Here is a 26,646-nt window from a genome sequence, read left to right on the forward strand (position 1 = left end):
CACACAGCTGAGTCTCGTTGAAAAATGCAGCGTGGCTAGGCGAGATGATCGTAGGGGTAGTTTCTTCAGGCTACCCCCGGGGGCGGCGGGTGGGAGGGTGGCCGAAGGATGGCGGTGGTACTGGAAGACCAGGGGACTCCTTGACGGACGCGGGGATCAATAACCTCCGATAGCATACTCGGAAAGCTATATACGGGGCCATTTCCAGTGGCAATAAAACGCCATAGCTACGTGTATTGCGATTCTCTTGCCGACCTCCTATTGGCCGTAAAACACTGGCCGGCTGAAAGGTTGAATTTTATCGTGGGGGGAAGAAATATCGATGGGAAAAGGAGAACGCCACCCCCGGCCCGCTGTGGAATACATGCATCCGGGGTGTCTTTGGCCGGGGTTGAATTGTTGCAGGGGTGCGTTCGTGTTCGCTGAACAGAGAATTTGATGGGATCGGGATAAAGAGTGAAAATGATCGCGCGATACTGCGCCGAGCAATATCAAGCGGCTGTGTAAGAATTTTAGTCCCACCGTGTGAGACACAGCATTATCGAAATCAGGGGAGAAATTAAGGGTAGCTTTCTACTCACAAAATTCAAATACAATGAAATTTCATTCGGCGTGCATTGGTTTTAACGATAGGACGTGGCGTCATTCTTCGGATGAAATCTATTTCGCGGTGTGGCGAGGAACTCTTGGAGACTTTTTAAGATGACTCTCCAAAAGGTCTTGCAATTCTCTCCAGATATACATATGTATATGTATGTATTTTATTTAATCCTTGTCTCAGACTTTCAAATACTCCCCAAGTACAATCGAGCTGCAAATTTTTTATAGAAATTATGGTTATAAAATGTGATGATTGAACTGTGGATACATATATGACAAATTTGTATCCACTCTTATTAAACTTTCAAAATCAAAATATACTGACTTAATCAAGATGAACCTATTTTTGCAAAACTACAAAAATTCGCTAAACTCGAAAAAACTTGATAAAAGTCTGCGTGTACAGGACCGGAGTAGGAGTCCGCAGAGAAGCGGAAAAGGCTGTAGGTTCGCGAACCGCCTCTGTGCGTTAGTGCAACAACCGCAAAGGCCGGAGCCGTAAGCCAAGCCTCGTCGAGAGGTGTGTTTTCATCTACGCAGAAGCGGGCGCGCGTATGAATATGAGTATGAGTGAAACTGGTCACGCAACCTGATTGGATGACACGAGCTTCCAATCATAAAGTAGCTGGATATGAGCGGCGCTATGATATGATATTATCATAACGTGGCAGGATTATTATTGGTCGGAGTCACCCTACTCCGGGGTTTTCCTTGCTCCTTCCTTTCTTCCGGCGTTCCAAACCACCCCCCGACGCATACGTTTCTCGGCCGTCGAGGTGGGGCTCCAGCCCCGCCAGCCGTCTCTCAACCCTCTTCAACCCTCCCTGCCACCCCCGGCGCCCTCCAACCCCCGAATTATGAGGATCAATACACGAGGAAGCTTGCAAGGGCAGCGCCGACGCTACTCGCTTGTCGACCTCCTTCGAGCACAGACTCCCTCGACAGGCTGGACCTTCCAGAGGGTAATGGCTGCTCGCTCGGGGCTTATTCCTCAATTCAATGCAGCTTTTTCGTTTGTTCAACCGGCACTCGCTTCACCGTCAACTCTTCCCCTGGCCGGACACGTTTCACTATCCTGGACATTCGGTCATAGACTTGTTAACACTAGCCGCTCGAACGACCGGTTTCAGATTTTTTATTTTATTATTATTCAAGTTCTAAGATTCCTATGAAGGAACATACATTTCTTTAAAAATTGCACAAAATCTATATAATCTTGTTTTTTTTTTAATAATAAAACTAGTGCTAATACTAAAGCTACCACGACTGGTCGAGCGAGCGGTTCTAGATTTTTTATTTTGTAATTATTGAAGTTATAAAGATGCTTCCACATGAGAAATGATTTAATATCTTTATTAAAGTTTAAATAAATTAAATCTTGTCATTTTTATTAGACAGCACGCGTGTCTGTTACTTTTATAGTTCAGTACGCGCGTTTAGTGTTCACTTCGACCCCCCTGTGCACGGATGAGTAGAACTCCTCACGATATCTGGATAGAAAATATTTCACACCGCCATTTTTTCATTAATAAATATTGTTCTTTCTGGTCGTAACGCGGTCGTCGTTTTATCGCAACACGAACAAAGTGAATAGTAAATGTGTCCAAACTATTAAGTCATTTCAAGAAGTTGAATAAACAATTCTCGTCCGTGCTCCAGAGGTTTAACCCTTCAGGGATGGCGATTATCAGCTTGCTTCTGCATGATCGACGTTATATCATGTTACAGATGTCACGATAATTGTCAGAAGCGCTATAAAGAAAAATGGCGCCCTTACATTAGAAAAGAATGCTCTACATGCTCGTCTGAAGTTCATGATATTTCTTCTTATTTAGAACATTTTTGTGTTAAACTGTAGTCCTCAATTTTTAAAGAGATATTCATTAATGTTCTATACACGAAACGAAATTAATATTTAATTCATTAATCACATAAATAAATTTCTCTGCAGCCTATGCCAGAGAAATAAAATAGTTGCACAAGCAATATAATCGTTATTTATGTATCATATCAAAAATATAAGCACCAACGAGGCTGCTGTTTCCAGTCAGCCCTTTTCATAATTTCCCGGAAGCAATTCTCTCGCCGTCAGATAAATTGATTAACGTTCGTCTGGTGTGGGAATCGAGTTATCCCGGATTCAAGGAATCTCTAACGACATCCCCATACGTTTTGTTTCCCCGAATCCCCAGGAACAGGACTCTCTTTCCACATTGACATAATAAAATATACAAACTTTCCCACCCAATTTCGAGTCCCCGAAGAGACAAAAGAATCCGAACGAACGTCCGTGTAAACCCGAACGCACAAATGAGTCCCACTCCGGGAGATTCTCGAGTGGCAAAAGGGGTGAAAGAGAGAGAGAGAGAGAGAGAGAGAGAGAGAGAGAGAGGGGCAGCCCGAAAAACAGGAGCGAGGGCAGCCTGCCTGAACTTACCTACCCCTCGGCAGGTCGGGACGTAGCAACTGGTGGGGCACTGGCTGAATAAAACACGCTGGAAAAGACGCGTCGCGCTGGTGTTGGCCACACAAATTCGCCGGTTCGCACAAGCACTGCGCCCGTGGTCGCATATGTGCGTGGCTGGCATTATATCGCGGAACAATCGATACATGCCGTCAGCACCACCAACTCGCTGTTCCACGAACTAAGCCAACCAACTCTCCATCTTAGCGACGACCACGACCGCAAACTATCCCCATCCTCTCCCCCCCCCCCTCCCTCCCCCTGGGTACGTGTTATTCACTTTGCATAACTTGACAGGACCTGCACGCCAGAGCCGAGCAACGATAGATTCGTTCATATTTGTTTCCGATTAATGAACTGTCTTAATAACAACACGCTATACTGCCAGGACCATTTTACTCAGTTTAGACAACCTGCCAGGTGCCCATATACCTGGATATTACGATTAATCAACAATGGATTCGTTCATTTTTGTTCTTGGTTAACTAACGACCTTTGTCATAGCGGCGACAATAAGCTGTTATGCCTTCCCTTCACTTTACATAGCCAGAGAGGTACCCATTGACCTGCATACCTGGGTTGAGGAACAATACATTCGGTCATAATTGTTCTTGATTAATGAACAATCTTGAATTTCAGGATCAAAGGATGAACAAACACTTTTACTGCATCGCACTCTATTTATCAGAAGGGTAGAAAGTGCAATAGGAATCAGGGGTCAAAACGCATTCGTACTCCTAGAAAATTATGGTAAAGTTTTTTCACTATCAAACTGGTTTTATTTATAATATATTTTCATTCCTCAGTCAGATGTGGGGTTTATATGGGCTATATGTAAAGCGTACTTCTGGTGAAACCGCGAAATATATCGAAAATATGATATAAATAAAACCAGTTTGATAATGGAAAAACTTTACCATAATTTTCTTAAGAGAATGATTCAATTTTGACCTACGGTTCTTTCTGCATTTTCTATCCATTTCACGAGTAGAATGCGATGCAATAATAAAAATTGTTGAGCTTTTGACCTTTAAACTTCAAGGTTAATTTTTTGGTTCCTTTTTCTTTAGAACAATTTTCACCAAACCGAGGGTGTATAATCTCGCAATGATAGTCGCGACGTATAATTTCTTTACACCCTGTAAATTGCATAATTCTTGATTGCATAAACCAGTTAGCCATATGTTTCCATTTAGTTTAATGTACCTTCTTCGAAAACGTATAAATGATTCGAGACTACGTCTACCACCTCACAGCATGCTACATCATAACAAATGACTAATTATCTAATTGCTTCAATTATGATCAACGATGTAATCGTTCTGCAATTAATTGTTGTCGAATTAAGCATATCTCACAATCACATTTACCTTGGTTATTTCTATTATTCATTAATCATGATTGCTCAACGATCACAGTCACGTATCCGTGATTCAATTGCACGACAATTATAATTGTTAATCATTACTCAGACTACATTCCGCCGAACTTTGCTGCGCAGCCGCACGGAATTATTCGAACGGTAATATATTCGTAATTGAAGTGAACGCAAATTACGTTCTACCGTAAATCTCTCGGAAATGTAATATGGGTTTCGTAGGGCTTATAAATTTGTGTTCGATGTTATACAATTGTTCTACTATAATTTTTTGGCTGTATGTATCTTACGCAGCTTCTTATTTACTGTAATAAATAGCACAACAGAAATAAAGTATATACCACAAGTAGGAAATATTTTTAAATACTAAGTTTGAATGTTATAATCACAATTTAGCATTTACAAATTACTGTTTATCCCTAATATAGGTGTTGAACGAATTTCTTATGGGCAATCATGTTCGGTACATGTTCTATGTATACTGCTATATGTATAGTCATGTGAAGAAGAGAACGGGAATTGTAGGGAATGGTTGGTTTTGTGCCAACATTTTTTCAAGGAAAGCCACAAGGCTTTCATTTGTTCTTTTAAGCCAAATTTCACAAGCTTTGCATTCAGAGTTCACAAAATGCTTATTATTTTCGCAAAACAAATACGTTACTTTTACGATTCAGAATTTCATTTGTTCCATTTCAATGTTTTAACCGTAAGTGTCAAAATATGTCGAATATTCCCATGAATTTTCAATCTTTTAATTTAATGACTGAATGAATGATTTTAATTCATTAGGACTCTTAGGTGACGCATACACCTGAACCGCAATCAGTCCAACAAAGGTGCACACGTATCAAGTGACAGATATGTAACTTACACCATTGTCGGTCGGGTTGCAGCATTTCAGGCGGATCTTTAATTGTTATTATAGCAACTAGGAAACGAAATCGAAATCGCAAATTTCTAATTCTTCATTTTCATCTTATATTGTCGTGGAGAACAACCCCTTGAATTTTCTCCCACCTGTCGAACACCCTACATCATTTTTTAAAATCTAAACTTCTTTAAACAAATTACAAGATGGAGAATGGTTTGCTCGTGAAAGCAAAACTGTGGAAAGCCTGTAATTATAGGGACATAAAAAATGTTATAACCAGACAGCGGATTATATGCATTTATTACAAAAATTAGTGGATGCAATTTAAAAAGATAAAATCATTAGAGAAATTTGAACATGCTGCTATATTATTCTCCATCCATTAAACATATTAAGAAAGAAAATAAACTTCCCCTTTACTCCAGTTTATTGCAATTCAGGTACAACATTTTTATTTTGCATGAAGATCCGCTGTCGAGTTATGACAATAAAACTTGTACGCCTAACTATATGCCTTTCATTAAACTCGCCAGTCAAATTAAAAAAGAGAGATTAGGCCAATAAATTCCGGGAATATTTCCATCGAAATTTTTGATCTCTTCATTTTCATCTTATATTGTCACGGAGAACCACCCCTTTAAATTTTTTTCACTTGTAGTCGAACACCCTGTATAATAAACCTGCAAGCTACAACAGTATTTATTGATCAAGACTATTCGTATGACAGAGAAGACTATAAAATCGGGCGTTTCGTATGCATCAACTTAACAGATGTTCATACATTGTTCATTTAATCCGAAAGCTGAGAAGCTGAGCCGCGTCCCGGAGAAGATGAGGGTAAATGCGTTGAAATATTCTCTGAAAATATTCGAGAAGCTGACCAGGACTCTTTCAGCATCCACAAAGTTCGAGGCTCGTGGAGAGAACCCAGCTCCGTCCCCGGTGAGACAGGGTGCACCGCCAGCGGGGCACTCTCGACGAGACATCGGAACGGGCCAAAGGTGTCGGCGTGTAAGTATCCCCTAGAAAACGGGATGTCCTGGGGTGGGAGCCGGCCAGTGTCCGAGAGGAACCAAGGCGACAGGGTCCCCAGGCAAAAGGAGGAAGCCGAGTGAATTTTTTATCGGTAAAAACTCCATTAGAGAGAGAGAAGCGCCGGTGTTTGTTATTGGTCATCCTCGGAGGGAAGACGCCGAGCTGGAGGGGCTTGTCCGGCGCAGAGATATCCATTGATCCGGGGGATGGTAGATCGCGAAGGGGGTTCCATCCCCTCCGCTAGCACCCGAAGCATCTACAATGTTCCTTTCGTGTGGCTGCTATCAAAGAAATCAATTACCCGGCAACACACGCGAGTTCCAAGCTCCGCTTCCCTCTAAGGTGGTGGTAGTGTGGGTGATGGTGGTGCTGGTGCTGGTGCTGGTGCTGGTGCTGGTGCTGGTGCTGATGCTGGTGCTGGTGGTGGTGGTGGTGGTGGAGCTGGTGGTGGTGGTTCGGGAGGAGGGACGCCACTGGCCGTCGCACATATTTATTTTATTACTCCTTGCCGCTCCAGCACGGATAGAAGCCTTTATCAAGTTCCACCGTCCAGAGAACTCCGCCTTTTTCTTCCGATGTAATCGATGAAAGAGAAACGGCTATAATGACGGGAAACCCTAGAACCCCTTCCAGTCATTTTTACACGTATCGTACGATTTCTGAGCGTTATCCTCGAATTCCTTTGAAATTGTTATTCGACTCCAAAAATTAACGAGGTAATAATACGTATGTTCGCTATCGCCACTTGTTTCGCTGCCTCGCCCTTGCTTTACAAATTCAATTCCAAGGTTTCAAATTTGAATGTATGTACTACTATTTCATTTCGTCTGAAATAACACACATCGATGAAGAATAAAATGATTTGTATTGATGAAAAATCGGTTTGCTACTACACCAGGTTGTGATGGAGAGGTAAAAATAATCAAATTTAAGGCGAACGGCTAAAATGATTAATTACATGCTAGGTTTCATCTTTATGGAAATTAACCCTTTGCACTCGGAACTATTTTAACTCGAAAATTAAACATTTTACATTGCATGGATATGGAATTGATACAATACCTCATACAATACCTAAATGTTTAGTAATTGATTAGATACTTAAGATATTGATTAGATATATAACACGTTTAATAATGTAAGCAATATTGCATCAGTATAAACACGTATTTTTATTAGAAGTATAAACATATTACCACAGATATCGTGTAGTATAAATATTGTGAATTTAAAACTAATTGTAAGTGACAGATTTGATGTCAAATATTATACTCCTCCAAAATTTATTGAACATGAAAAAATTATGAAATTAGTGATTTCTAAATAAATAAAATATGTATAAAGACTGTGGTTATTCTTCAGAATTTGTACTATTTCAGACCAACAGTTTACTTATTATATAATATGTATATAAGCAAAATGTATAAAATGTATTATAAGTACTATAATTATAATAATTATATAATATACTATAATAATATAATAATAATAATAACTATAATTATAATATATTACACTACATTTTATACTATTGTAGATTTCCTAATTATTTGTATATAAACGATATGTTTATCTCCCTGAGAAAATTGTGAATTATTTATCCAATTACTTATAAAAATTGTATGTTCATACAAAATTCTGCATAGAATATTTTTGTGTTCACTAATGAAACTACAACTCAACAAAAAGGAATATGGACTACATTATTCCTCTTTTGAACTCGGTCGATGCTCTTTGCGTTATCGCTACAAGGTAAATGCCGAAATCGCGTTATTTTTCTATTGTGTAATCCTATACTTTGATCTCATGAAAATGAGTCTACAAATCAACAATGCTACTACAGTGAATAGTTCTTCTATCAGCAGTCGCCCATGAAGCGGCGATGCGACGCTTCAATCAGTCCTTAATTTTCAGGTCGGTAAGGCAGTCAACATTCTGCCACAAAATTGCATAAGATCTGCCTACTATTCTTCGGCGAATAACGTTTATTCTTACATCTCCTCTGTGCCGACATTGTCGTAAGTCGTGCACAAAGTTATCCACGATCACGAGTTTTATCAACAACAGATCAAGGTGTAGTATACGATATCGGTGACTCTTCGGTCCGAAAATTTTCACATATATCGAGACATTACTGTACGGGGTGTAAAGAAATTATACGTGTGTCGCAGCTACCATAGGATGATTCTACACCCTCGATTTGGTTGAAATACAACTAATGAAGGTGCCGCAAAATTTACCTTAACCTTGAATTTTACGGTCAAAAGGTCAATAATTTTTTTTAAATTGCATCGCATTTTACTCGTGGGATGCGTCAAAAGTGCATTTTTGGTCTTCTGCATTTTTGACCCTAGCAACGACTAAAATACGATGCAATTAAAAAATAAATTGTTGAACTTCTGACCTTAAAATTCAAGGTCAAGGTCAAGTTTGCGGCACCTTCCTTAGTTCAATATGAGCCAAATCGAGGGTGTAGAATCATCCTATGGTAGCCGCGACATATAATTTCTTCACACCCTGTACTTCGCGGCCTGAGAATTGAAAGATCGCTGTTAGTGTCCGTTCGCGGATAGCTGCGTTACGCATTTCATACCTACATATGTTTCGCCGAAAAATCTTCAATTCCTCGAAAACCGAGCCGGCGCGTCAGGTTGTGACACGTTCAGGGTGGGGGTGGCCGGACAGGTGAACGAGCGAGGGTGGACAAGCACGATGAACGTCGGCCGGCTGCAAGAGACCGATAGGATACGGGGGCGGTGTAGGATCTCTTGACGCGTGCATCGATGTCCACTGGCTCCCGAGGGAAATCCACTTCATGATGGGAATCCCATTATTTCCCGAGCGATATAAAAGTAGGTAGTCCACGTGCTGTCCAGTTCAGGCAATTCCATCGTCCCCACCACACCCCCCACCTCCTTTCCACCCCCGTTGGACCGCTCTTTTTCCCCCTTTCAGATTGTCTCCAAATCCATTCGCTATTCATTTCGGGCCCGAGACTCTCTCTCGCCAAGGTGACACTGAGAGGACATTTTTACTCCGGATTAATACCGCCCGTTTGCAAGAGCAACATACAAGGATGGAGCCGTTCAAATACAACGAAAGATACAAGTATATAAGAGTGGCAGAGCTACCGGAATATTTAAGTAAGGCGGGTAGAGGGGACAGTAAAAAGCTCCTAACACGGGTAAGATGCGGAAATACAGAAAATTGGAACAAATACTGGCTGAAAGCCGAGGCGAGAGAATACGACCTTTGTGGGGACAAGGATGGAAGTCTAGAACATTTGACAAGAGAATGCAGGGTAATGGAAGAATAGATCAGGATCTAGGATGTAGTGAGTAGGAGGAAAGATAGAAATGTCGAAGAGTAGCTGGAGAAGTTGAGGAGAACGAGAGAAAAGAGAGCATAAATATACCAAAAAATATACCAAACTAAAAACACAGGATGCAATAATTAGGTTAGTAATAATTAGGATACGAACAGAGTAGGTCTGGGTAGGAATGAGTGAGACAAAAAAAAGAGAGAGAAGGTATGGACCGAATGTATGAATAAGGTAGATCTGTAAGGCTGAAAATAGGGCTGAAATAAAGCAATAATAATAATAATACCGCCTGTTACCTTTCAGTTCGAGGATCATGCAGCATGACCAAAATCATCGAGCAATTCTATTTGCAGTAGAGACTTCTACCGAAATAAATACGTATACTAAAATACCGATATATTTATCGGTCATTTTTTCAGTTTCCCTACTTTACTATAATTACCAAAGTATTTTTAAGCACAAAATTAAAACCAATATTATCTTATTATCAATATCATGTTAGCAAATACCGAAACTAAAGTACCACAATGGACCCAAGATTGCCCTCATCCGCAATAGGTCGAAAGCCGTCCGAAGCCGTCGTTTTATACACGGTGAGGTACAAGGAATCTATTTTCATTTGACGCCTCGTTTTCAAGAAAATCGAGTTTAGAGAACAGTCCGGTTCGCGCGCCATAGTATATGCAAGAAGTAGAATTGGTTGGTCATGATCAGACGCGTCAGACGCGTCAGAAAACAATCGAAGTGAGTTTTGATTTGATTGTACAAATCACAAAAATCTGTTTATGGAGATAGCAATTGGCTTTCGAAGTAGTTTACCTATAAATATATCATTTCATTCGCAACGCTACGTATTGAATACAATAATTTAAGTCAATTGAATATACTTGATTGAAGTGAATGGAAATCGCGAGTATCTCCGCAACGCTAACTTTGATCTCTGTTCAAAAACGTAATGCAACACGCGTGGTTTTTCCGCAACGCTACGGCAAATCGCGGACGTGCCCATCTCCGCTGATCGTTGGGGCGGCGAGGCCTGCCCGTGTAGATAACTAACTACTTCAACTATTACTACTAGTACTACTTCTACAGACGAGTACAGTGACAAGGTAGAAATGAATGAAATGACTTCGCATCCGAAGATGCGAGGTCAGTGTAGTTGCCCTCTTGAGCGACAGTTTGTCGGGGCCACTTCGGCATACAGCCTCTTCTTTTTCTTCGGCGGTCCACCAAACATCTGAAACCCTAACCGTGCTCGCAGTGAAAACGATCGACGACTTCCGAGACGAATTACTAGTTTCGAGAGAAGTCGATCGTTCCGCTGGAGCAATCGAGCAGGTGCGCAACGTTTCGAGGCCCTAATCCGCGCGCGTCCGCGTCCGCGAAAAGCTACACGAACAGGGAGAATCGAGCTCGAAGCATCAATTCGAACGTCATGCCTCGTTCGATTTAGCTTCGAGACGAAACTTCCAGCTCTTCCAGTAACTGACTATCGCGCGAATCGCGGCCTACCCGAAGGAGAAAGCGATAGTCAGCCCCGGCCCCTACCTGCTTAGAACGAACAGTCACAACAAGAAGGTAAGCTACCTACCTACCTAGCCCTATATTTAAAAAATGGCAAAAGACACAGCTTCTCCAACACATTCACAACACGGTCCCCACACAGACGCCAGGGTGCAATATCCTAACCCTAGGGAGGACGTCCCGAGACGCCTCCGACACCCTAACGTTCGAATCACAAGCACACTCTAAGGTACGTATCAGTTTTTCTGAAATCGACTGACAATGACGATGATCATTGCGAAATGAATCAATAAATCGAAAGAACATCTGAATTGACACTGAATTAAATTACGCGTCGTTCTGAATACTGCACATTATTCTTAATGAATTGAGACAGCTACGCGCGCGCATATTCCGGGAAGATCCATGTAGCATGTCACGGATCGACAGGAATCGATCGACGAATCGACGAATGACGAGTGATTAGTAACTTAGAGCTGATTAGATTTTGGTCCATTTTGGTCCAGTAGAGACAAACGTAAGACAAGAAACAAACGTAATTACACAAAAAAATTTTTTTTCATTTTTTCAAAATTTAAAAAAAAATTTTTTCTTTTGTACCTTATGCTAATATTTCCGCTTAAAATAATCGAAAATCATCCCAATGCAAAAGTGAGTTAATCATCTCTACTCCCAAGAATACATTTTCAAAGAACATCGATGAAAGTACAAAAAAAAATTTATATTACAATCTTTAAAAAAACAATCAGTTCAAAACGAATTATTAACTGAGATTAAATTGAAAATTAATATAAACTATATGATAATTATTAATAACATTGATGTTGAAAACGGATTGGTTAATGGAGCACACGCACATGCGGAATATTAAAATTTATTACTTTTCAAGAAAATACTAAAATTCCGTCTATATTGTGGTTAGATTTTCAATTGGCCAGAGTAGGAGTGAAAGTAAGAACTCGTTATCGTGATTATATGAAAAATGCAAATATTGATCAACATTTAACACCAATAATAAAAATATCGAATCAAGTAAATATGTCGAGTGAGGAAAAATATCAAATCACACGTAGTCAATTTCCAGTGGTTCCTGCTGAAGCGATTACGATTCATAAAAGTCAGGGACAAACATACGAGAAAGTATGTTTGGATTTTAAAAAATCAGAAAGGCGAACTTTACAAATGTTGTATGTAGCATTGAGCAGAGTTTCAAAATTGAGCGCGGTTTATATATTTTGGGACAATTTAAATTAACAGTATCGAAGAAAACCAAGATCAATACTGCAAACCCGGATAATGAGGAGTTGTATCGTTTGCGAAAAATTAATTAAGACAATTTATTTTGCAACATTAGTATGCTATAACAAGGAACCAAGCGAGCAACGAGCCTACGATGTTGGTTTGATGCGACGCCATATAGCAAACATTTTAATAAGTAGAAAACTATTGAATTTCCCTGAAAACGTATAATCTTATTAAACCGTACTAAAAATAATGATAATAATATACTGCAACTAACGAATCGGGAAGTTCTTTGTGTGGCTCTTGGAGAGTCACACACCAAATCAAAAATACATATAGGTACTACTATAGTAGCATGTCTATAGACATGCGTACCACTAACCCTTTCGCAAGAGCAGTCCTATCCGCGAGCTCGCGAAGCGAGCGAGCAAAAACAACCCTACTCGCGAGCGAGCGAAGCGAGCGAGCAACAATAACCCTCTAGTTTTAAATTAAATATTAATTAATTGAATTAAATATTATAAAAATTATAATTAAAAATTTTTAAAATATCGACTCGCAACGAAAAAATTATAAAAGATAAAGCTTCCTGACAATATATAATACATTTTACATATTGTATTTATGGTTTATATCACACTTCAGCTCTGTTCTAAGTTTGTCTAAAATCTTGAATGATCACTGAATGATATCTCCTGTCTCATACCTCATACCATCACCATCTCAATTCTCATGTGTATTTAAAATGTATGTGATGTATGTACTTAAATAGTACTTGTTATGTTTCCCTCATCGCAGCGCTTCTGCTAGCAATTTAAATGTGACTTGTGTTGGCTGAAATGTACAGAATTATGAAAAGAAACATTACCGTATTTTAATTCTTTCATTCCTAAACGTGAGAAGTAATAACATTTTTAGATAATTGTTTGTTACATTAATTTTTACTCGGTCTTTAATCATTTGTATGTTTTCAATTTTTAGGTTATCTTAACCTAATATACTTGGAATTTGCCTGAGACAGTTTTTAATCTTCAATAATCATGGCATCGGTTCTGAAAACTTTTCAGAACTTTCAACTTTTTACCAAATGTTTAAAGCCAAGGTATGAAAAACGAACAACATAATGGTATCCTAACTCGTTGATATTTATTATGTTGCATATTTATTATGTATTAGTTGTACAGATTTATTTATTATATGTATATTATTAGTTTACTGTTATTTAATGATATCATAATTAATTCTAGCATCAACCTAATCCCAGTTTCTAACGCTCACAAAATGAAGAATCCTCCTCCAAGGAAACGTCATCCGGAGTGGCTTCCAAGGCCAACACGTACGGTACGTAGAATGTAACAGATATTACATTTTACTGGAGTCATATCTTATGAATGCAATACAATATACTTGTCTTTATATTAGCTCTACGACGAGGGACTTACTAAAGAGAATAGAGAGTTCCTTTCGGAAGTTGTAGCTTCCAAATTAATGATGCAGGAGTCTCCACTAAAAGAAGACATAATTAAACCTGATAATGAATGGACAGAAACATCAAAGCGTACTGGTCTGATTGGGAAGAAAATAGGAGTGTATCCAATGTGGCTTAAGAATGGAAAAAAAGTAACATCTACTTTGATACAGGTGCTACCAACTACTGCAACCACGTATACGTTATTAATAGACTGCGAATGTTTATGCCATTTTCAATTTTTCTAGGCGAATTTTAAGAAAGTGGAATTAAATAAAATCTTCTTTTCAGATCTGAAATGAATAAAAATCGTACCAAATTCTATCGAATTTTACGTTGCAGCATTTTTTGAAAATTTTCAGATGCTATAAATGCATAAAGATCCGCAGTCTATATCAAAAATATAAGATCAGAGTTCATAATTAATAAAAGAGGATTATTTTATAATATGAAGATACTTGTGTGGAGTCAGCAATTACATAAATTATTTATGGTCAATTTTGATACAATTCAAATGAAACCTTTGGCAAATAATACTTTCTTCCTTCGTTCAGATTGAATTGTTAGATAAATTTTAAATCTTTTTGAAGCATTAATCATGATAAGGGCATATAACAATAGGTTTTAAACTTTTTTTTAAAAATCTAATAGAAAAATCTGGTTCGTTACTGTTATAACTGTAAATATCTATCCATATTGTCAACCTGTTTTAAACTATTATACTGGTTATTGTTTTTTGTAGATTGTAGACAATGAAGTTGTCAAATATATGTCACCAGAAGAGTACAATCCGGTTATAGGACCACGGAAGTATAAGCTAGTGAAAAATAAGAATGGTTGCCTGGTAATAGGTGCTCAGAATATAGACCCACAATTAGTAAGTTTCAGATAAGTATTCGATACAAATATTAAATAGATTTCCTGCAAATGTTTAATAATTGTACATATGTGTAAATCTACAAAACTGATCGCTCATAGGTGTTTTCTATTCATAGCTTACTAAAGAGTACTATAGTATATTCGAATCTTGTGGAGTTACACCGAAAAGAACACTTATGAGATTTGTTGTTACACCAAATGCTGCCTTACCGCCAGGAACTCCTTTAAGTGCAACACATTTCAAACCAGGAGAATATCTCGATATTAAAGGAAAAACGTAAATCTTTGATTTATCCCTTTGTTGTATTAGATACGTAATTCTTGAAAAGTTTGGGAATACCTGACTAATTATAACATTCTTCGCATATGTAGGATGGATCGCGGTTTTCAAGGTGTCATGAAAAGATGGGGCTTCAAAGGTATGCCTGCGACTCATGGTGTAACGAAAACTCATAGGAGAGGAGGTAATATTGGTTCCGGAGGCACGAAATCTAGGGTAATGCCTGGTACCAAAATGCCTGGGCACATGGGAAATCGTATGCGTATTCTCAGAGGTGTAAAGGTAAGTGTTACGACTATTTTATTTATTTGATGACCAACAAAAAATGTTCAATCAAAAAAATAACTTACATCGATTACAGTGTTCAACACATATTTGAACTTCTAGCTTTCAATAAACCTTTCTCACAGAGTTTTAATTACTAAACACAAACTTGTAAATTTCCAATGTATAGTTTTGAAATCAACTTTTTTTTAAATGCAAGAAAGATTCATACTGTAACATTAGCTCTATCCAATTTCGTTCAAAAGAAAACAAAACATTTTTAAAATGAGAAATTTCCAGCTTTTATTATATTAAAATTGTACATGGAAAGAAATGTATTCACGGACACAAAAAACAATTTTTAAAAAACGCCCATTGAATATTACAAATCCGAAAAGAACATTATAATTTGTTGAACAATGTTATCTGAGCCGTTTTAGTTATATAAAGTGAAATACCACCTTCAATGAGCTATTATTCTTATATTTCAAGTATTAACATTTCTTATGTAATGACAACAAATGTGATTAAATGATAATATTCATTAAATAATATAAATCTTTAACGATACAAAATTTATTAAATAAACGAGCACTAGTAGTATGTAGTTTGTATTAGCAGTGAGTTCTCATATCAAGAATATTTACATGTTTCACCTATTGAAAGGTTTTAAATAATAATATAAATCTATTTTAAAAATTATATTTTCCTTGTATCATTGAAGATGAAAAACATGGTAACATAAAGTAAAGCAAGTGCAACTTCTACTGCGTGTCGAACGCATGAGAAACAAAAAATGTTTTGTTTTATTACAAAGTGTGTGTAATAAGGATTTAAAACTTATTGCGATTATCATACTTTCATTGCAATAATGCAACACTGTGTTTTAATTAATTTGTCTTTATAAATTTTCTTCGACAGTAAGTGTATAAATTCATTTATTAGATGGCAGAAAATAGAAATCCACAAAAAATTTGATACATTATGAATGCTCCTATACTTGTTTAAAAATATTTAGGTATTATTATATAGTATGCACATGTATGATTGCACTTACTCAAAATATTGTTGCACTTAATTCATTTATCGGAAATTCAGTATTAGGGATTACCAAATAACTAAATTCTTTTCTCCTATAACTATATCATGAATGTTTCTCTAAAGAAAAAAGTATAAATTATATAAATTTCTGTTACATTTCCTGTAAAACATGCAATTTATTATAGAATTAACTACGTTGGAAAATATGTAATCACCCGTACATTTGACAATTCTGTTATAAATTAAATTGGGGTTTAATCCTTCAAGGAAGTTCGCTTTATAAACTGATTTTCTTAATGAAAGAACTAATATTACCATTAGCAAATATTTGTTGCAGATATTACGAATAAACACCAAGTATAATGTACTTTGGGTATTAGGGCAGAATATACCAGGAGAGACAAACAACATGTTATATTTGTACGATACGATCCTTCCTACCAAAAAGTGCACTTCGCCAAATTTCCCTACCTATATAGCGAACAGTGACGAAGATACGCTTCCGGAGAACCTTTACGCAGACGATGTTCACCCATTCAGTGATCCCACAATTGAATTTACACCTGAATCGTAATTGTAACAACGTAGTTAATAAAAAGAAACAAATTTTATAATAACACTACCGTATGTCGTGCAGTTATTAAGTCCTCTTTAAGCTGCAATCCATCACGTGACAAAATGTCCAAGTAAAGATCGGCAGTAAATATTGCCGAATTTACATAATAATTTTATTGTTCAATTTGTTTTTCTTACAGAAATAATAATTCATAGTCATGAATTAGACTAATAAAGAGTAGTCAATCGATTCATTTATTCAGTAATCAATATTATTATAAATTTAACATGCCTAAAATATACACGAATTGTTTTATAAATGTAACATCGCTAACCAAGACTCGTCTCGAGTTAGAATGGACAGCAGCATGATCAAGCAATAAAAAGGTCTTTACTTTTTTTCAGGTGCCCTTCTCTTTAGAGAGCAAGTTATTAGTTCACTAAAATAATTTAGTCGGTACGTTGCGTACATCTAGCTGTGTCCGGCTAAGTTCTGCTCCGCCAATAATTTTTAGTATTTGTGATTTAAAAAAAAAAAAGAAAAGAAGGGAAAAAAGGTAACGTATGCGGCCTTTGAAGAATCAGAAGGAAAAAATAAAGAATACAGACTCCCTCTTGTTTCAGTAAGAAACACATCCCCTCCGTAACTTTTGCTCCTGTTTCGTTTTGATATCCCCTTTACCAGGAAAATAGTCACTGTCATACCTTTGGATTAGCAAAAAGAAACGTGATTCTTGGTTCAGCGGTGGCATATCGATAACGCCACGTGTTGTCATTGGAGCAAGAATAAGACATAAGAATAGGAAAGGGTAAGCAGAATGGCTCCGTAGTGGAGTTTGTCGGGGGACGGCACGATCGGATGAGAAATAATGGAGGCCTTCTCAGAATTTAAAACCTTCACTCGGAATAGTCGACGTTTGATCAAATTCAAATGTACCTTCTCCGACCTGCGGTCCCAAGTTCGTTTCATCTGCCTAAAATATCATCGAACATTCGTTACTCAACATACACGTTATACATATTATTCAATATCAGAATTCAAATAAATACCGCACCTCTTCAGAAAAGTATTGCTCGATGATATCAAATGCTAATTTGTAAATTTCTACATTGTCGTGATTTTGAAGAGCTTCGATTTTATCCAGACCTGTAAACATTCATATTAAACGACGTGTATCAGCACAGTATAAGTACAAGAAAGTAATTGACATATTAAAAAAGGCTAACCTGAACATTCTTCGATCATGTTAGCCAAATGCTCGACTTCAGGTCCAGCAAATTTGAGCATATTATGTATACCGTCTAAAACAACATGTACAACTTGCGTATCTTTACAAGAAAGGAGGTCACAGAAAGGTTCGATGACGCCTTCTCGTATAAGCTGTACAACTTGATCTCTGTTACCACTGATCGTCAAATTACTAATTGCCCATGCTGCTTCTTTTTTCGTTTGGAATTCCCCCTTTACCAGAAATAGTATATTAATCGAATTATTAAACACACACTTGTCTTACCCGAAGAACCTTGTCTTACCTTCGCTAAATTACGAATGATAAGTGGCAATAATCCAGCATCCATAACAGCCTGAACTTGCGATTGATTACCTGCCGTTACGTTAGAAAGGAACCAGACTGCTTCTTTACAGATTTTTTCTTTTGGATGATTCAGTAAATTAGGGAAATGCGCAAGCGCGTCACAATTTAATACAGTCTGTGTTTGTTCGTCTGTACCCGTTACTATGTTACCAACTGCCCTCAAAGCAGCCGTTTGTACCTTAACTTCTTTGTGCGAGAGAAGCGGTATAAGACGTGGCACGACGCCACTGTCTATCACCATTTGAATTTGTTCATTACCACCGTCAGTGAGGTAACTCAATGCCCAAACTGTATCGACAAGAATCTGTAACAAACAAATGATGCAATAGAGCGAATGTCAACACGTTCACTGCCGAACGTGTTGGTTTTGCCTCCAGCGCCGAACCGAAATTGTCCATAGTAGAATCACATCATATAAATGTATTGTACAGTGATTCTCATTAATATTCGGACGCTCTAAAAAATGCGATAATCTTTTTAATATTGTACTATACGATTCAAACTTTTTTCGGAAGCTAGAGCACTTAGTTCACTACAGGATGTGAAAAGAAATTTTTTCGCAAATTGCAATTGGTCGGAATTGTAGAGAAAATACTAAAAGATCCATTTTACAACTTTTTTATGTGGGCCTATATTGAAAATTTTAAAAATACGTTTTGTAGATCTGTTTTGATTAAACATATCCTGAAAATTTCGTCAAAATCGGTAGACGTTGCAATGAGCTACAAGCATTTAAAGATGGTAAAAATTTCAGATTTTCACGATTTTCGGCCTATAACAACAGTAAATCTAAGAATTCTTACATCTTTCAATGACTGTCATTTTTCCCCGTATCAACCGATTTCGATGAAACTTTCACAATGCGTATAACCCACACAGATTTACAAAACATATTTTTCAAAATTTCAATATAGGCCCGCATAAAAAAAGTTGTAAAATGCAACATTTAGTATTTCCTCTACAGTTCCGGTCAAATGCAATTTTTGAAAAAATTTCTTTTCACATCCTGTAGTAAACTAATTGCTTTAGCTTCCCAAAAAAGTTCAAATCGCATAGTCCAATATTTGAAAAGTTACGGTGTTTTTAAGAGTGTCTGAATATTAGTGGGAGTCACTGTATGTATATTTGAGTTTATAATACCAACAATAAAGCACTATTCTAATATTAATTGCAGTTACAAAATTGTCCACGTGTTAAGTATTATGTTTTTCACTCACGTTAATATCTGTATGGTGTATGAGTACATTAAGTGCAGGCAAAATGTCCTTAATTGTTTGAACAGGTGGTGGTGGGTCTTTGTTCCTACATAAATTCACGATTACCCATGTTACATTACGTAAAAAAGTAATAGGTATATCTGGTTTAATAAATGTTAACAATGGTTTTACAACGCCAAGGGCAATAACATAATCCCTAGACGTTGGACCATCTCCAATAATGTTTCCTGTAAAAAAGAATATCTTTAGTATACATATGTATATATTACACACTTGAAATAAATTATGAAGAACACGAATCTTTAACACGTACATGCTGAAAATACATTACAATCTAAATTATTTATTACTTATATTATACAGTATACCAAAATTTCTTTTACTTCAGTTTCTTCATAATTTAAAACGTTTCATAATAGAGTACAAAACTAAATTGTGTATAAACTTTTTCATTTCCTGACGCATTAAAAGCGATGTGTAACTTTGTATATCTATAAGAGACTGACATTATTCGTTCTCCAACTGTTCTAATAAAATCTCATTGAACCCTAACGACGAAATTCAAACATAATCAAGTTACAATTAAATTATTCGTGTACGAGACAAAATATGTAGACTGTAGACTCTTTAGCACATATTAAAATTACGATTTAAGGCTCTCTGTATAAAACTAATTAAACATCTCACAATCGTTGTATGATATTAAACCTAATTATTGTTCACCAAAATCCACAGCGGTGCAGTAACAGTTATACTATTAGATTTTCGTCGAAAATAGGCAAATGTCTTTATTGTAATACACAAATTTGTTTTCAAAAAATCACCTACAAGTTCGAACATGCACACATGATTAATGGTAACATGTATTGCGCCACTGTAACCATTCTATTCGCAAGTGCTTGCAGTGCCACATATACACGCACTGCGATTATTCCATTGGCAAATGTTCATGTGTACTGCACGCTACCACGATTGTCCCTTTCGTGAGTGTTAATTCCACATTCTGTGAGCTAAATAGAAACGAGGCTATTATTACAGCTTCAAATATTTCCATAATAAGGTCGAAACTAATATCTACAGATGAATGAAATTTATATAATACATTTGTGACCAGTGACGTCGAAAGATAACACGAGACTGGTAGTCGATTCTGCCTGAATATATGATCTTTCGCGCGGAATTTGATCGAATATTTTCTCAGTTGACGACTATCACTGGAACTAATGGAGACTACAATCGAAGAAAATATTCTTATAGCCTTAGTTTAATGTTATTTGTATAGAGGTCTACCACACCTTTCAGTCAAGATAATCACAGTACATATAGAATACATACCGATATTTGGCATATTTCGACATGTTTCTACAAATAAATAGGTTTAATTTCATGTATCGATTTGTGAGAATTTCCTTTCACATATATACAGCCTGAAATCGCATTTTCTAAGTAAGCATCTATTTTTTTGTATAGTCAGTATTCACATTCCGTTGACCTGACTTAAGAGCTCGGATGAGTGAACTTTTAATTCATAATCGCTTGGAAACGCATATCTCTAATTGCAATTTCATTACTCTCTTTTTACAAATATTTTGCCACTTAGCTTTAAAATTAGAAAGCAGTACATAGTAACAAAGAATATCGCAACAGTGCACAGTAACAATTATGCTATGATTTTCAGTACACCTTACTCCCCTTATCTACATTCTGTGACATACCTAGGGCCCATACAGCCTGTTCACAAACATTTTGCTGACTTGAAAGTAACAGAGCCAGGAAATGTGGAACTGCACCAGCTTTTACAACTTCTTGCGTTTGAGGTGATGTTCCACTTGCAATGTTTGTTAGAGCCCATGCTGCTTCAAATTGCAAAGACGGTCTGTGTAAAAAGAACAATTATATGATATATTAAATATTTCGTACTATAAAAAATGTGTGTATACGCAAATTTAAATAGTCTTATACCTATTGTGCTGTTGAAGACAATGAACTAAGATTGGTAAAATGCCACTATCAATTAATGGATCAATTGGTGGATTACGATCCGAAGATAATAACCTTCTTGCAAATTGTACAGCTTCTAACTGAACCCTTGGATCTGAACTGTTAGCTTTCTTAACTAGTTCCTCCAATTCAACTTTTGTGAAATTATCTTCATCTGCAATTCATACAATTCGTTAAACTTCGCTTTACTTTTATTCAGTAACTTATTCATTATTTATAGAGCTTACCTATAAGATCTGAAATAGGCACATTTCTTCGTTTTTGTATAGTCTCGTCACGTTTATTTTTACGTAATTCCACTGTCACTTCATTTCTTCTTCTTCTCATTTCCTAAAATGTACAGCATGTCAATCGCTTAAAAACATATAAACATGAAATTTCATTTAAACAAAAAACATAATCATGATATTCGATCAAATTAAAATGACAGTGATTTTCTACTTCAACAAGATTGTAGATATGTAATTTCGACAATGTACGTAATCTCACAAGTAAATTTCATTTTAAATTTGGAAACTTACTTCAACTTGTCTAACATGTAATCACATTTCAAATATTATTTAAAAACTGCAATACAGTCACCTCGGAAAGTAAGTTTACACTCCCCCTAAACAGTTTCAATTCAGGGAAAGTTTATGTATGTTGTATCGCTATGACATAGAATATATTATTTATTTACTTATCGAATGATTTAGTTATTTTTTGAAAATTTATCGGCGTGTTTAGAATTTACTTTATCCAAGTCTACAAATTATAGAAAATTTGGATCATTATACAGGGTGTGGCAAGATAACTTCCTTATTTGAAATGAGTGCTCTGAAGCTGGGAGTCCCAGGCGGGTGTGCGTGGTCTCGTTCGAGAGAGGGGATCCTAAAGTTTTGTTAACTTGTGTTTCAGTCGTCATCATGCGTTGGAGTAACGAGCAGTGTGCGTTTGCCTTAGAGGCCTATTTTTCCAACGGCCGTTCGGTACTTCGATGTTCTCAGGTGTTCTGATGGGACGTGCGTCTCTAGTTCTTATTTTCTGCACAGAACCAGTTTCCCTGAACGTTGTGACCTACAACAGAATTGATTTCCAGTCTGGGACAGAACCCAATGGCGCAATATTGAAGCAATTTTGGAAGGCGTGCTGGGTTGAAACCACCGAACGGCCGGCTGTTGGAAAAATAGGCCTCTAAGGCAAACACACGCTGCTCGTTACTCCAACGCATGTTGACAACTGAAACACAAGTTAACAAAACTTTAGGATCCCCTCTCTCGAACGAGACCACACACACCCGCCTGGGACTCCCATCAGCTTCATTTAATATAACGTAGGTTATATTAGTAGTTTCATTTAATATAACAACAAAATACAATTTATCTATGAACATAATTATTTACAATTTATCCATTAATTATACATTATAGCTTATTGTAATCAATGTTATCGGTTTCAACTGCAAACATCTACTGCAAGTTATGTATATATTATTTATATTTTTTTTCCTACTGCTAATTGCTTGTTCTAACCCTTAATAATTGTGATGCCTCTTAGAAAGAATACTATAACAAAATATGAAATATCACAAGTGTGAAAAGTTAAGAGTTCCATACAAAGTATAAAACACAACAATGTAACACAAAATTGTTAGGTTGTGTTGCACTCTATTTACTTTATATTAACCTTTAACTACCCATGCCCTGAATTTCTACGTAACTACCATGCGGTGTATTTAGTACACCACATGTATCTCTGTGTGACTGAGTACGGTGCGGAGCACGAGAGAAAACTAGCAGGCAGGGAACTGGGAAAGAAGATTGCCTTTGCGTTCCTCTTGCCCCGTTCCCCTCCCGCTTGTTTTCTCTCGTGCTCTGGACAGTACATATATTATTGTATTGGTGTACTTTTTACACCAGCGCGGGTAGTTAAAGGTTAAACTCTTACCAGTTGACAATGGCAGTGTCCCATACTTTACAATTAATTGGGAAGGACAAGCAACTAGGTGCAATTAACATTCGAAAAAGCAAATATAAATAACGTATAATTTATAATTTGTAGTGAATGTGTGTGTATGTGGTCGGAACTGACAACGTATATTACAATATGCAATAATATATAATTTAGGAACTGTAGACAATTATTATGCTCTTAACTAAATTTTAGCTCTTATATTAACTTGGAAATTTTCAATTCCTTTCAGATAATTTAAAAATACGTAAGGAAAATGTGATCAAAATTTTTAATTCCTGTCCACTGGCCACGTAACAAAAACCATTAGAGATTAATAGCATCCTGTTAATAGAAATATATATTGATTGACACTATCGTGGAGTTTTCAAAGTGTTATATAGAACCACAAGTTGAAGTTTAAAATTTTTACAATGATAGACAATAATATGTTCGAGAAAAAAAAATGAAACAAGCATTTAAGAAAGGCAACGTAAAGATGACGGTGAAAAATGGTGGTATCTCACTCGTGACCCGAAGGTACGATAAATTCACCACAATTAAATAAGTGGATATATTAAAAGAAAACATTGACTCTGCTGCCAACATGGAATTGGAAAACAATTTCATATTTCGATAAGAAGATAATCCTAAGCAGAAATCTAAAATTACAATGAAATTTCTTTGAGAAGATAGTATTTTATCGCAACGATTAATGGAAACACTGAACCTAAATCCAATAGAGAGTATATTCCGTACTTTAAAACAAAATACTTCAGAAAGGACAGTAAAATATGAAACTATTTTTATGCACGGCTTGAAATAATATAAGCACAGATGTTATTAAACAATCAATCTGTAGCATATCAAATTGCAAAAAGGCTATAAGAAAACCAAAGTAATATGGTATGAGCTATTAGTTCAATCAAAATATATAATATGAAACAGAATTTGAAGCTTTAACTTACTTTCCAACGCTATTGTAATGGATGGAATATGCATGTTTCATTTCTTTTCGTCTATTTAATAAAATCAAATTATTAATTTTTTTGTTACGTATGACGGGATATAAGTACATAAAAATATATGTATGTCTCCAAAGTGTTTATCATTACGATGTAGCATGTACGCTGTTCATTTACTTGTCTACACCTGATCGTTAATTTACTTCCTGAGAGGACTGTATATCTATTCTGTATTTCTTCATAAAAATGCATGTACAATAGAAACAAAAAATAAATTTACAAAATACTTGACTAGCTTTAATATATATATTTATGTACCTAGAACAGATCGAATCGTATAATATGAAATATTCGCAACAACTTACATCACCGATGGAATGTCTTAATACAACATTGTAGTTATGGAAAATATACAAAAACTGTTAAATTCATGAAAATCTGTATAAACTTTGACAAAGATGCTACATTGAGAAAAATCGAAGAATTTGATTCGAACTTGGACAGCTTACTTTGTTACATATAAATTGCAACAGCTTAACATGTGACTAACGAACATAACAAGTAGCATTGGTTAAAATAAAATATAACACCAGCACTTAAAACAAATACAAAGAGTTCAAATGGGTGGCATTAGATGTTTCAAATGGTTTGCATTTATGAAATATGCTATCATGAAATTGATCATGCTTTTGTTAATAATTATATTGTGGCGATTCATTTTTCGCATTTTATCTGATAAAACTCTGAAAATTGACAACACATTTCACTTGTTTCGCATGCACCGATTAACATTACGACAATCGATTTGGAAATCGTTGCGGCCGTCTATGAAAATAATTGCGCAAAAATCTCCGCAAAACCATCCGAAATGACAAAAGTGCAGAAATACATTTCACTATCTTGGGGAAACTAGTGCGTGCAGTAATCTGGTAATCATCCTTTCAGAGCGACAGCTGAATCTTCCAGACGCACAAGGTTACTACACACAACGATGAGTACACTGGATACTCACGTCTTGATCTTTGCCTTTGTTCTTAAAAACCATCATTCGATTCTTGTTTAGCATTTCCGCCGCCATTTTTTCAATAATCAATCCTCCGAGCTCGCGTATATTGATATGTGCCGGCACCGGATACCTATGTTACCGTGAAAAATCCCGTACCCGTGTAATTGCGGCTTATTTACTTCGATAACTGCATGCCGTCGCGCGACAACCTTAATGTACGTCAATATGCAATATCATGCATAACACTCGTTCTTCTGATCGCGACCGCCACACGATGTTCTCTGTGGTCACGTTTTCTCAACACGAACGCAACGTTTCAACCGTTCAGAAAAGAACGTGGATCAAACCTCTAGACAAGGTGGCGCCACGGAAGCTTGTGGCACCGTTGGGCACCGTGCACCGACCCTGCACTGCCCTGCACCGACCCTCTCATTGTGTAGGAATTTTTGTTCACCGTTCTGTATTACCAATATCAGAAAAATTACTCGCTCTCGGCAATATTGAAAATTATTACAAATAATCTTTATCAACTACACGATTAATGCAGACGGAAACCATACTTAGATTACCATACTTCTATAGTATCGCGAAAATGCTATAATTCTTAGAAATTGTACGTTTTCGAGGCGTTACATCACATGATCACGATTTCCATGTTTAAATGTACCGCGCCGCACGATTATTTCTGCACAGAATCATACTGAGCTCCAGTCAGCTCCAGTACTATAGGCGATGAGCAATTCCTGCTAACAAACCTAAATTTATAAACTATGCGGAATTTATGTCGACATAAATTCTCGACAGAGAACCAATTTCCAGTGCGTATGCGTCGGTAAGTGAATCTAGCATGAATATAGCTTCTAAACGCGGTGTATCAAGTGCGCGTGCTTACGTAAGTGCGCGCACCATGAACACTGCTTCACAACTACTTATATGAATTATATGGCGGCCTCCACAAAAAAACTAATAAAATAAATAAATAGCAGAAGAATAAATAATACAAATAATCT

The 26,646-nt window shown here is 36.7% G+C and overlaps 2 protein-coding genes across 6 annotated transcripts; one reads left to right on the forward strand and one right to left on the reverse strand.

Moving 5' to 3' along the window:
- The first annotated feature begins 13,178 nt into the window (after positions 1–13,178).
- On the forward strand, positions 13,179–16,985 carry Mrpl3 (mitochondrial ribosomal protein L3). 2 transcript variants are annotated; one of them, XM_076424784.1, is made up of 8 exons: positions 13,179–13,331; positions 13,418–13,538; positions 13,684–13,777; positions 13,859–14,077; positions 14,647–14,781; positions 14,900–15,060; positions 15,156–15,345; positions 16,706–16,985. In XM_076424784.1, exons 2-8 carry the CDS (start codon positions 13,477–13,479, stop codon positions 16,940–16,942), a joined length of 1,098 nt encoding a protein of 365 aa, XP_076280899.1. In that variant the 5' UTR covers positions 13,179–13,331; positions 13,418–13,476; the 3' UTR covers positions 16,943–16,985. The 2 variants fall into 2 exon arrangements, with proteins under 2 accessions (XP_076280899.1, XP_076280898.1); XM_076424783.1 differs by having other exon boundaries at positions 13,181–13,338.
- Positions 16,986–17,146: 161 nt separating this feature from the next.
- On the reverse strand, positions 17,147–26,000 carry Kap-alpha3 (karyopherin alpha3). Of its 4 annotated transcripts, none has more exons than XM_076424764.1 (9): positions 25,643–26,000; positions 21,964–22,090; positions 21,698–21,890; positions 21,451–21,611; positions 19,736–19,962; positions 18,457–18,822; positions 18,151–18,385; positions 17,979–18,070; positions 17,147–17,897 (listed from the first exon to the last, which is right to left on the reverse strand). In XM_076424764.1, exons 2-9 carry the CDS (start codon positions 22,061–22,063, stop codon positions 17,805–17,807), a joined length of 1,467 nt encoding a protein of 488 aa, XP_076280879.1. In that variant the 5' UTR covers positions 22,064–22,090; positions 25,643–26,000; the 3' UTR covers positions 17,147–17,804. The 4 variants fall into 4 exon arrangements, with proteins under 4 accessions (XP_076280879.1, XP_076280878.1, XP_076280881.1 ...); XM_076424763.1 differs by having other exon boundaries at positions 21,964–22,066; positions 25,643–25,998; XM_076424766.1 differs by lacking the exon at positions 25,643–26,000 and adding an exon at positions 25,520–25,538 and having other exon boundaries at positions 21,964–22,066.
- Positions 26,001–26,646: the final 646 nt, after the last annotated feature.

The sequence above is a fragment of the Lasioglossum baleicum genome, chromosome 6 (assembly GCF_051020765.1).
Source record: "Lasioglossum baleicum chromosome 6, iyLasBale1, whole genome shotgun sequence".
Lineage (NCBI taxonomy): Eukaryota > Metazoa > Arthropoda > Insecta > Hymenoptera > Halictidae > Lasioglossum > Lasioglossum baleicum.